Source organism: Apostichopus japonicus, chromosome 16 (assembly GCF_037975245.1).
Source record: "Apostichopus japonicus isolate 1M-3 chromosome 16, ASM3797524v1, whole genome shotgun sequence".
Taxonomy (NCBI): Eukaryota; Metazoa; Echinodermata; class Holothuroidea; order Aspidochirotida; family Stichopodidae; genus Apostichopus; species Apostichopus japonicus.
In genome coordinates, this window is record NC_092576.1 from 9441962 (window position 1) to 9455422 (window position 13461).

Below are 13461 nucleotides of genomic sequence, written 5' to 3' on the forward strand. Positions count from 1 at the left end.
AAGAGCGAGTTGGACAAATTAATATTTTCAGTTCTTACAGTAGGTAGTCACGCTACTCTGCCTACTGTATGTAGTCAAGGGTTCGTTAGTTTCCCCATAATTGTTCGTGAAGCACACGACCAAGTGCTTTCACCACGAATAGAAAAGTCAAGGACTCTTTCTGTTCTTCTAATTTTGAATACTTTTGTTTTTGTGAATTTATAATGACTAATCATGTCTGTTTGTGTTGCAAACTCCCACAAGGCGCATGAAATTCCCACAAACATGGTTTGAATGCTTCTTAATGTTTTTGGAATCCTGAACTGTTGGTAGAGACGGAGTTAAATGCTCCTACCGTTAGGATCAGCTCCTGTTGGCTCCATCAAGATGGTAACGACCTCCAGGGCGAAGACACGATAGCCGATCTGGGGAATGTAAAATGATATTGGTCAGAGAGAGGGTCATTGTCCCAAGATCTAGTTACCAGCTGACAACAGCCGGGTGGCAATAACAACTTATTATAACCATTGCAATCAATGGTCAAGTGGATGACATTGTTGTAATAACCTTTATTGACCAGTTTGGCACTAAACAACGCTCCAGTGAAAATCGATAATGGCCTTATCCTCAGAAGTAATAAAACCCTCTGCATTGGGAATGCCTGATGTTCACCTAAATCCTGGGTGAACTACTCACAGTCTCAGGTTATATGAGGATGGTCCATCAAGGGTTATACCACAAAGTATGTCTAAAAAAAAGGCCTTCAAACTTGTAAACACAGATCCAAGATGCACCAGCCTTGAGGGAAACATCTCTGCAGTTCTGTATCTACAGCTATGTGTAAATGTTAATTATTCAGGATTATGCAATCACCACCTTATATGAGGTGCTTACTTTCTAAAAAGGTGTCCCCAATCAAACGAAAGAGAAACACAGAGGATACAGATCAACCCAAGTAGTAGCAGGTACATAGTCAGCACTGACCAAAGAGCTACTAACACACTTGACCAGTATTGCTAATTAATACTAAATACTAATTAATACTAAATACTAATGAGACAGTGATACCTCTACAACCTCCAATTGACAGATTCCTTAAGTTGTAATCTGATTAATTGACTTTTAGTGAGGTTTTAATCAACTAAAAACTTCAACTGTGGAAGAAGTGTATTAAAGCAAAATGGTGGCTGGCAGGCAGGTAACTATATCCATAAGTATGGAAGGCCGGGAATGCCACAACTATCATACAAGTAACTGTGGAATGCTAAAACAACACAATTTCATTGCACCTTACATCCCAAAGATAAAGTTTGCCACTAGGTATGGAAGGTCAGGAATGAGATAAAAAGTCAAAATTTTAGCTATTTGTCACAAAGTTTTGACTTTTTATATCAAAATTTTGCCTTCTATCTCAATTTTTTTTCCTTTACTATGTCTCTATTAAGCCATGGTAGATTAGGGCCTGTTCTTCACAAGAAGTTATTAATGGGTGCTGCACGATATAAAGTGTTTCAAGCAACATCTCACCTTGACATTCTGAGAGTATTTACACAGCCACTGCATAAAACTCTCCTGTGCCGCCTCTGGAAGACCCTGAAGTATCTTCACAACCTCCCGACCGACCAGAGTCCGGTATTCGGCCTTTTCCGGAACCGTGACGCACATGTGCTGTAGAAGAACCCTCACACTACCGAAAGACTTCTCACCCATGTGACTGATCATGTGACTGATGAGAAACGAAAAAACAAGTTTGGTTTATGACCAAACCTTTTGGACTGTTCATCATTCTCATACATGTTATCCAGGCTTGGAGTGAGACTGGAAAACTAACTTTGATCTAATCAAACACTTCACGCTGGTGGACTTGTACTCTCACAGACAGAGCCAGGGATACTCACCCTGGCGGAGGAATATTCAACAGTGGTGGTTTCAATCTCTTGTGGGATGGAATATGGGGATATACATTAGATAATCTTGTATATTTTAGGGAATCTGGAGATATATACTGGTCATATCATCTCGTATCCTCAGGGAATTAGGGAATATACACTGGATAATCTTGTGTAGTTTAGGGAATTAGAGGAGATGTTCTGGTCAGATCATCTCATATCATCAAGGAATTAGGGGATATACACCGGATAATCTTGTATATTTCAGGGAATCTGGGGATATATACTAGTTATATCATCTTGTATCACCAGGGAATTAGGGGATATATACCGGATAATCTTTTATAGTTTAGGGGATATAAACTAGTCAGATCGTCTCGTATCACCAGGACATTAGGGGATATACATCAGATAATCTTGTATAGTTTAGAGAATCTGGGGATATACACTGGATGATCTTGTATAGTTTAAAGAATTAGGAGATATATACTGGTCAGATCATCTCATATCATCAGGGGATATACACTGGATAATCTTGTATAGTTTAGGGAATATATATTAGTCAGAACATCTGGTACCATCAGGGAATTAGGGGATATACATCTGATAATCTTGTATAGTTTAGGGAATTTGGGGATTTATACTGGTCAGATCATCTTGTATCTTCAGGGAATTCGGGATAAACATCTACAAATCTGGAAGCTGAAGGGGATACTCACCAGACAAACTCAACAGCTGTCTGTTTGATCCTCTGAATCTGTTGTGGGATGTTGTTAGCCGCCACACCTTCATTCTCACCCATCAACATCAATAAACTAGGCATCAGGTATTTGAAAACCTACAAGAGGAGAAATTGAACATTGTGAAGAGGAAAATTTGACCGTAGTCAGATGCAATAAAATATTTCAACAATTACACATATATACAAACCAAGACCAACTTGCCCCAATTTTCTCCATCAATATTAATGATTACTTTTAATGGTCCCAAATATAATTGTGTGTGGCTTTAATCAATTAATCCCAAACATAGAAAGATCAAATAAACAAAAAATTAAGTAAAGATTAACTGATTAACTAAGTACTGAATAACAATTGTCTTCCTAGCATTGTGATGAGTAGATTAGTTGGATTTACTCTTTAATTTCAAGGACATGAAATAAAAGCTAATGGCTATATTTCTTTTTAACAGCTGGGAACGTCTGCTGGAGAACTTACATTTGACATAAGTATACATAAGTATAAATTCAACTCCATGAATTAACGGAAAAAATTTAATAAGGAAAGGGCTTGTTCGGCCAATGCCACATATAAATGAAACACAATTATGGGAGAACAAATTGAACTCATACATTGAGAACTAATTGAACTCATACAAGTCTTACCCTTTGATATATATTTCTCATCATTTATTACTGAATATTATTGAATAATGAATATTAATACTTTCACTGTGACGTTTAAAAATCCATCGGTAAAAGAGATATGGGAAAGTTTATAAAGAATTCATCTTTACACAAAATTGACTAAACCCTTGACAATTAAGGAAATTGTGTACAGGGCAAAGAGATAGGATTTGAAAAGATTTCCAAAGATACTGACAACAATTGCTGCTTGAATATTGCAGAAAAGGGTTTAAGTTTCCTTCTGTTTCATTGGCTGTCCAGTGAATGTCTCGCCAGATTCTAGCAAAATTTCTATGAAAATTGAAAAATTATCATCGTCAATATTATTCCCTTTTGACAATGATGTGATGGTTTTCTACTATGACAAACTGACTGTAAATCTCCAGCACCTCCCCCCCCCCTTCCCAAAAGAAATGAAAAAACAAATACTTAAGCTGTTTTATTTCTTTAAATTTGAAAAAGAGAGAGAGAGTTGGTTGCCTCTCTACCAACCCTACAATTGATTTACCAATGTCAGTGGAGGCATCTTATCGCTCCCCTCTGAATGATGGGTAGAACCAAGACATTTGAGACCCATGAACGCCCCCTGGGTGAAAGAGGATACCGAAGCGACATCCCTGGATTGAAAAGAGAGAAATGGTGGAGAGGGTTTAAATAGTTACTTAGTAAAGTTATTCAGCTGAGAAAACAGTAACAAATTCCACTTTTTGATAGAATCTTTAATGCAACTTATACCGATATGGTAGGGTAGAAGAGACAAAGTGTGACTACTAGGACACCGACAAAATTGTATGAGTTGATAACTTGATATAATATACACATATGTAAATGTAGTAAGCTTGTCTGGATGACTTTGAGACAAATCAGTCAAGCAACATCTTTTCCCTTTTTTCATTTTAATTTTCTGCTTTTCAACTGAACACACATCTTCCTCCCAGTTTTAGCCTGTCATACCTTTGCTTTCCATGAGAAAACATCATCACAAGATCTCAGGTAGATGCTACGCTACGGTTACGCTATGAAATGTATTCAAAATGTTTTATTTAAACTTGGCTAGAAGTACCTTGTGTACCATTTGCATTGGTGAAAGAAAAAAAAAGTTGGCAAAATGCAAAAAATATCAATTCTGGGAATATTTTTGGGTTTCAAATTTTGTGTAGGAGTTTTGAAGTCTCTGAACTGTGTCTCACATGAAACAGTGTGGTTTACTGCATACAAACACAGCTACACACCATTGAATGTGTTTAACGAATTTGAAATTTTAACATAGCATTTTGGGATGCGATACCGGATAAATCATCCCCTGCAATTCCAGGAGTCTCGCCGTTCTGAGATGGACCACTCCAAGGAAATCATTCAACAGTCCTATTTAATTTCCAGTGAACTAGTTCGGAATCCTCAAGTTGTCTTACACTCTGATAAATAGTCAGAGACAAACTACAGTGGAAGTCCTTACCTTGATTCAAAGTCTACGTTATGTTGTTCTGTACTTTTAGTTAGCTCCACCAGTCGGGAGACCAGCTGATTCAACATCTGCTCATTATCGTTGACGGATTTCTTGAGGATGAGCCTCACCAGCTCCTACCGAGACAAACAGAGAATACATTGTAAGATATATTGGCAGTCGCATGCATATATGTGGGCCAGGATATGGTCCCCACCCTTTCCCTCATCTCCATTGTCAATCAGGGAGGGAGGGGGGGAACGTTTACATTCAATAAGCCGTATATCGAGTTAGGGGCAAGATATTGAGATAAGGTTTTCATCCAGCATAGAATTTATTCTCTTCAATATATGTTTTACATTGTTTGTCACCAGAAAATACATATCAGTTTAGGAATGATCAATATTTTGCCAGTTTTAAGCCTTTTCGGCTTTGGTTAATAAATAACATAAATAGTATTGTCTCGAGCGGCAGTCCACGGAGTGCAGCGGTTCAACTGAAACACGGGCTGACAAGTCCAGTATCTCATATCATAATTATTCCTATATAATTATCTGTCTTTATACACAGAGATGATGTTTTTTTTGGTCATAAACCTTTAAAGTGGAACTGTTTCCTAACTTCAGACATCAAAATTCTTAGTCCATTTTGGTGTGATGCTGTTCAACTAAACCACAAGGGCTCACAAGTCCAGTATCTCATATCATAATTTTTCCTATATAATAAGCTGTCTTTTATACACAGAGATTCTGGGGATTTTTTTCTGTCATATACCTTTCAAGTGGAACTGTTTTCTAACTTCAGACATCAAAATTCTTAGTCCATTTTGGTGTGATGCTGTTCAACTAAAACACAAGGGCTCACAAGTCCAGTATCTCATATCATAATTATTCCTATATAATTAGTTGTCTTTATACACAAGAGACTCTGTTATTCTCTGTCATAAACCTTTCAAGTGGAACTGTTTCCTAACTTCAGACATCAACATTACATCTTTGTCCATTTCGGTGTGATGCCGTCCAACTATAACACAAGGGTTCACAAGTCCAGTATCTCATATCATAATTTTTCCTATATAATAAGCTGTCTTTTATACACAGATATTCTGGGGTTTTTTTTCTGTCATAAACCTTTCAAGTGGAACTGTTTCCTAACTTCAGACATCAAAATTCTTAGTCCATTTTGGTGTGATGCTGTTCAACTAAAACACAAGGGCTCACAAGTCCAGTATCTCATATCATAATTATTCCTATATAATTAGCTGTCTTTTATACACAGAGATTCTGGGGTTTTTTTCTGTTAAAACCTTTCAAGTGTAACTGTTTCCTAACTTGGGACATCAACATTACATCTTTGTCCATTTCCATTCATGTTTTATTTGGAGAGGTCCAAACCTGAATTCTTGTTGCACCACAAGCTGGGTTACGATAAGTCCTTGGGTTATGCTTAAAACTAACCTTCAACATTTCCAGCAGGCAGGAACGAAGATGTCTGGTTTCATGAGAGGTGAGAGCAGTAACATCGTCTTCATCTTCATCAGAATCCTCATCGAATCCAACCACTTGCTTCTGTCGCTGATTGAGGCGTGGTGCCTTACTGCCTTGCGATTGGCTAGTCACACGCTTCCTCTTGGCACTCTCAACACCTATGGGAAAATGCGAACGTTGATTTTGAAAAATGAAATTCACTTTGAAAATCAAAACTGGACTTTCCACGGTACATAAATATTTATGTTTCAACCTTTTTTTTCCAAGGGAACTGGTATATTGTTGAGATGTTTGCAAATCACAAAATAAAAAACATAAACTGTGTATGTAGGGTTAACATAACTCTCCTAAATGCCGAACGAACAGATCGAATAACAATTCTGAAAACTCACCATCTGACGACGGGAGAAGTTTAAAAATATCGACAGCTTCTTCAAATACAACGGGATGAATAATGCTGTAGGCTCCACTGCCTGGAAACAAATAAGAGATGGCATTAGGAAGTGAACAATCTAACCTTACAATATGTAACATATATATATAATAAAAGAAGAAACAACATGTACCATACATATAATACCATATATACAATAAAAGAAACAACATATACCATACAAATATAAATGAAAGAAGAAATAACATATAGCATACACAAATTTTAACATTCATCTTAAATTAGGTTTAACAATCTTCATTACAAAATCAGACGTAACCACTATAAGCCTGTATTACTGCTTAAGTCATTTAAGGCAAATATCTTTGGTCTGCTCTCAAAAGCTAGATACAAAATCTGATGTTTGTTGTAATTCAGGAAACTGCCAGTGGGAACTTGATTTTAGACGGTAAATTTTCTTGTGTAAAAGTAATAAAGTGCTGACGTTTAAATCCTAGCAGGATTTTCTTCAGTGGCTAAATGACAAGTAACAGAAACAGAAGGGACAAAAACACACACAGCATACAGAGAAAACAGACAGGTTAATGAGCAGGGTGAACACAAAAGAGATAGATGTAAGAGGATTAGTAGACAAGAGATGGAGACAGCGACGTAGCCAAGAATTTGAAAGGGGAGCACTTTTTGCGATTGATATCGATTTTCAAAAATTTAGGCACGACTATCTGAGTGGAGCGCCACCATCGGTTGGCGCGGAGCGTACAAGAAAATTTTTGGTTTTACAAACCCCCCAGATGGCCGGAAACGGCCCTTCCCGAGTGTTCATGCTGGTTCCATGGCCTCTTGTTAACTTGAGACACCTCATTCAATATCACTTTTCAACCAAAAAAACAAACAAGTTATTATAGTACATTCATAATGTATTTAAAATTAGCAAAGTACATGTACAGAGTAGTCATACTTTTCAACTGCTGATACTTGTAGTTACATATATAGATAGGCCAGAAATGTCTTAGATACAACTATAGCCAGTAATTGTCTTTGATACAACTGTAAATGTTTAAGTTAGCCTAATAAGAGAAAGCGAGAGCTATCCGACGATTGCCATCTGATTCAAATTTCTCAACTGTTTTCTCAACTGAAATTTATCTGCGTAAACAGGTTCTTAACTAGATGTTACAACACTGACAAGATCGGATCCTATAGTCTTTTTCGGCGGGTAGAGTGTTGAATGAAACGGCACGCGATAGAAATGATAGCCTAAATTAGAAGACTAGGTCACCTAATTAAGCCATATTCTTGCTACGTTCATTTCAATAGTTATTCCTGTCTAGACTCTTAAACTCGTCCAGCAAGCTTATGGATTTGAAATATGGGTGTTTTTAAAAAAAGATAACTTAATTGGCCAAAAAAAGTGTAGGCCCGGGCCCATAGTGCTACATACTGGCTACGCCCCTGATCACATGATATCATATTATCAGCAGATTTTGTTTCCTTTTTTGAATTCTTTTACATGTTCTTTTCCATAATATATCAGAAAGACAAACATAGTGCTCTTTTACAATTTTTAAAGTAGGATGATTCTTGTTTATTGTCCAATGTCTGGACTTTAATACATTTGACCAACTTAACTGATGGACAATATAATATAATATTTTGGAATATAGCCAGATATGCAGTGGCCTAAAAACAAATATCGTTATCGCAGTGTATTAGCAGTGTAATAATTATTCATAGGAAGTGCGTATCACGTACGATTGCTAGCTTAGCTTCATAACATGCTGTTCGTGCAACAACTTAGGACGAATCATAGAAAGGATGAGAACGAACGCTGTCGACGTTGTTGTGCATACGGTTTGTGACATTCCATAGAGTGCGGTTAGGTAGGCAATATGTATTTTATTACGCAGTGGCCAACTGTAGGCTTGTAATAGGCTATAGGCTAAATTTAGCTAATTGCATCTGCCAAACTAAGTAAGTAGTTGAATCAGTAGGTGTGAATGTTACTACGATTATAATTGAGTTAATGGAGCTGACGAGTATTCAAGATCAAAAGAGCACTGACAAAATACCATGCTAAAAAAACAACAGTTTTTAAACATTTTTTTCGACACTGAAAGGGGGGGAGCGGTCGCTCCCCCTGCTCCCCCCCTGGCTACGTCCCTGGATGGAGAGAAGAAAGAAAGAAACCAACAGGGGAAGAGGAGAGGTAGGAGATAAACAGAGGAGGGACAAATAGAGGATTAAGGGAAGGGGAGAGGGAATAAACTGGAGAAGGACAAAGACAGGAAGGTGTAAAGAAAAAAGGTGGAAGAGAGCTATGGGAAGAGGGGTGACAGACAGACAGAGGGGGAAAAAGGGGAAGTGACAGGGGGAGGGGACAGGGGGAAGTGGGGGGTGGAGCAGAAAAGTTAGTCATGTCCTTCCTCAATGTTGAGCCCATGAGGATGAATGGTGTGAAGGAATTGCATCCACAGTCTCTCTCTGCTGATTCGTACTAGGTCAGTATTTTTTTATTCACTTGCATATTTTAGCAAGTGGCTACAAACATTGTGAAAATGTAGAAAACTTCAAAAGTTGGCAACCTCGTACAACTGTACAGTAGGTCACAAAACTTACCAGGAACACCAATCATGGCAAAGTAGAGGTGGGCTGCCAAAATGGCAACCTCTCGTTCTTCTGCGGGAGAAACGTACTGGTCCACCCTCTGCATGAAGTAGTACAGGCAAGCCACCAGGGCTTTCGGTTTCAAGTTCTGTTCTGTCAAAATCTTCCAAAAGTCTAGAGAAAAATAAAGCAAAAATGTATATTAAACAAGGATTAATTTAGAGTTCAAATTTTGCGAGCAGCATATTTCATAGGCTCTGATCTTCTTTCCTCATTGAATATTATACAAATAATGAATGGTTATGAGTGCAATAGTGCAAATATTTCATGAGTTGAAAGATGGAATGTTCCATTCAACAAGGTGCAGCCGAGTTGAATGGAACAAATTACATCTTTCAATGAATGAAATATTTGCACTATTGCACGAATGGAAACCATTCATTATTTGTTTTATACAACATATTATATTAAGATGGGTAAAAGGCACTCATGCAACATATTGTTTTGAACAGACAGGTTTCTCTGCTCTCTTACTGTACCATTGAAAAAAGTGCTGCCAAAAAAGTATAACCCATGGTTCTATTTCATAGAGTGGAATAGAGCGGATTTTGCATGCAATCAAAGAGCAATTGACCAATCAAATGACCAGAATACAATTAGGTGTTGTATAATATTTTATTCCTGTGTAGAAAACTACTATGTACATGATCTTCACACTTGTATAGCAACTTGACCAGTTTGTATTGCATTTTGCGATGCGATATAAATTGTTCTCTGTAATTACTCATTAATGTAACTAATGTATTCATCATTTCAGGTCATGTTTAGGTCTCAGTCAAATTCTCAACAGTTAATTAATCAAATTTAAAGGTCTGCTGTATAGACCACACAGTGTTTACACAAAGAGCCTAATGGTGTAAAGAAGCTATGCAGGCTAATCTTAGAGCCTGAGGTGGATTTACGACCGTGGCAGGTCGATTATGTAATCACAAAACTTTCCTGGCTACTGTACCTGTATAGAGTGCTATAATTGGAGCATATACAGTAGCTCTTTAAGAACTGCCAATTTGTATGAAATAATAGTGGTTCTGCGGGACACAATGAAGGATGGAGAGGGACATGTATGTATGGCAACTTTTTTTTAGCACAAGTCAGAAATTTTCTTGGATTTTCAATGACATGTCAGGCCACATTGGCATGTGTTTTAGTTTTCAAAGTGGCATGCACCAAGGCAGTAGACAATTTTGAAAAATTTGAAAGGACACCACTTTAGGGATGTTATCCAAATAGTGAGAGCGTAAAAAAGGACGAAATACGGTGAATATGATCATTCGTAAAACGCAACAGCTATTTTCTGGTACAAATATTGCTGAAGTAATAATTGAGCCCTGGTGCTCTTTCAATCTATTGCAAACTTGCTTTGACGCCCTAGTGAAAGCTGAAATTGTTGAAATTTAATAATGGAGATAATTTACGAGGGCACCTATTAACTAGCAGTCTGTGCTGTCAGTCAACATGAGCCCTGTTCTATACATGCACTAAGCTGAATGTTTTACCTGATTGGTCGGACCCTTCTTCTGAAGCCACGCTTAGTTCTCTTATGGTCATTTTCAAGTTTTTACCAAGATTCATAGTATCACCAGTCAAGTCCTCCAAGACTTGTGGTACCTGCGGCAACTGTGTGAAGTCTTCTTCCCAAACATTATTGACCCATTCTGATGAAAGAGGCAGACAGCAATAAAAGAAATCTCTTATTATATGTCCAACAGGTTGCTTTAGATCTAATTTGCAAATGCCCAAAACAGACGGTAGTTTAAATGACATCTAGATGTTTTTATAACTGATATAGGCCTAGGCTACAGTAGCCTAATGTTACTTGAAAGTTGTTAGAACTCTTGCATCTATAATATAGTATACAATGTTCAAGCAAAGTGATGTCAATATCTTCTCAACATTGATACAACGTTGCATGTTCTGACTGTCAAAACCTGGCACTAACCCACTGTAAATTGTAATTTGTTCTTGTAGCTATAGGCTACCTAGCATCAACTGTGAATATGTGTAGCCTATAGTATGTAGTATGACTACGCTACTACTACTAGTACTACAGTACTACTAGTAAATTAGTAATACTGTACAACTAGTTACACCAAAAGCCTTGTTTTTTCGCACTAGTAATAGCACCTAAAATACTCTGAAGAAAAACATGTTTTGACGATGTTAAAATACGCGAGTAGCCTAGTTCATCTCTTTCAAGCAGTCCTGTTTTATTTGTAGGCTAGTGCTCGAATTAGGCCTAGGCAAAGCTTAGTTACTGTAACTTGATACTATATTAACTAACTGTAGGCCTAGTACTAAAGTTGGGTTTAACATTAGGCTATTTAAAGTTCGATAGGGCAAACCCATCGAATCCTCGACCATATCGAACAGTTGTAGGTTGACTGGTCCATCGTTAGCATTAATGATTCACATATCACACGCCTATATATAACCATTAACTGTAGGGTTACACTTAGGCATGGGTTAGGCATTGCTTATGGGTATAGCTTCTTACTCTTACTTGGGGTATAACAATAACAGTTAGGCCTAGGCCTAGGCCTAGTCCTAAGTTAGGCTTGGCTTTTCGAAAATAGCCAGGGTTAGGGTTACTTACCGGCACTAACATCTGCAATCATTGTGCCAGATAGCGCTTCGGCGATTTTATTTCGCCTACAAGCCATTTTCATAAGTACGTGTTGGATACGTTAGTTGATTGTCGTATCTCCCCAACTTCTCAGCCACCCTCAAATCAAAACACACGTCGGGCGATTGACAAAATAACGAAGATGTCACATATCGAGTCGACTTACTGCAGTAGCCTAGGCTAGGCCTTAGACTATACATAAAATAACATTAGGAATTCCGTGACTCTACTATACGTTGGTGCAGTATAGCCTAAGGTCACTGTTTCAAAAATTTCGCGCCAACTACCAAAATAGTACGGGAGCGTTTAACAAACATTATTTATAAGGTGTCACTTCAGCAATAAACAAAGGCAACACAATCTGACCATTGCGTACAAGATTGAATGCACTTTTTGAAGAAAATGACACAGCAATCTCCCGTTATTTTTTAACATTCCGTCAATATACTATATTCGGTGTATTTTTCACTAAACTACTCTATATAGGGTATGATATCAATTTCCTTTGAGTATGCATTCAGGGAACTATGGGCCAGAATTGCAAGAAAACTAAAATTGTCCTAATTACGGATTAGGAAATGTATTTTACATGAACTAATTTCCTCAATAATGTAATGATACTACAAGAATGAACATGTCACTTTCGCTGTAGGTTGGATTTAGAGACCACGTTGCTAATATCTTTTCGATTCAGTTTCTTTGATGTGGTGTACGGTAGGCACAGCCTATGCAATATCCATGCAGTCCTTTCAAGTGTACCGTACTTTTTCGGCCGACGGTTCCATGAATACTTGCCGCATACCCATATGAACTGGGTTGGAGTGAGGGGTGGGGATGGGGGAGGGTGTGGTCGAGGGAGGGTCACTGCAACCCACTTTTCAATTTGGAATCAAAGTATGTAGTATATGTTCCTACATACCCTTTCACAGTTTTTAACTACTGCCTATCAATTAATGCCCCCCACCCCCCACCTCTACATACGACAGTGGAGATTGATGTTTCTATACAGAACAACACGACACAAGCAAATCTAGACACATCTCGTCATTCCCAAATTGTTACAAAAATTCCGCATGTTTCTTATTTCGTACAAACGACCAATCCTTATACAGCCTTTTAAATAAACCAAGTTAACAAATTATCAAAATTAAATTCATTTGATGCTAAAATTTCCCTTCGACTAAAATACCACTTGATTTGCCAGGGGGGAGGGACGGGGAAGCAGAAGAAGAAAAAAAGACAAAAACACCATTGTACCGTAATCACGTTCAAGGGGCATATATTGGCAGGCAACTGTGATACATGGAACAAACATTTAAACAAAAAACGTTTATAGAATAAAAAACAACGCAATAATAACAATACAAATTCCCATAAGCTTGATAACCGTGACTTAACATGCAAAACGAAAAACCATGAATTTTTCCAAAAATCAATTATAATCCTGTTGTTAAGACCAAAAGCTTGCTAGAGATTTTTGTTAGAAGGTTTGAATCATGAAAATCCCTTAACAATCATTCTCTTCTTTGTTGTTATTTCTGCAGGATGAGTGTTAACTGAAGCTGAATATCATGTT

At 37.6% G+C, this 13461-nt stretch overlaps 1 protein-coding gene across 2 annotated transcripts in view; it reads right to left on the reverse strand.

Annotated features, from left to right (window-relative positions):
- The window catches only part of LOC139981979 (condensin-2 complex subunit D3-L-like), a 40004-nt gene extending 27862 nt beyond the window's left edge, over positions 1–12142 (reverse strand). Inside the window, exons 1-10 of one of the 2 annotated variants that reach the window (XM_071994437.1) lie at positions 11856–12141; positions 10759–10917; positions 9215–9376; positions 6597–6677; positions 6175–6362; positions 4730–4854; positions 3782–3890; positions 2588–2706; positions 1507–1705; positions 335–404 (exon numbers count right to left, since the gene is read on the reverse strand). In XM_071994437.1, the coding sequence (XP_071850538.1) occupies positions 335–404; positions 1507–1705; positions 2588–2706; positions 3782–3890; positions 4730–4854; positions 6175–6362; positions 6597–6677; positions 9215–9376; positions 10759–10917; positions 11856–11928 (1285 nt within the window). In that variant the 5' untranslated portion in view covers positions 11929–12141. Of the gene's footprint in view, positions 1–334; positions 405–1506; positions 1706–2587; positions 2707–3781; positions 3891–4729; positions 4855–6174; positions 6363–6596; positions 6678–9214; positions 9377–10758; positions 10918–11855 lie in introns of both variants that reach the window. The other variant, XM_071994438.1, reaches the window with a different exon arrangement.
- Positions 12143–13461: the final 1319 nt, after the last annotated feature.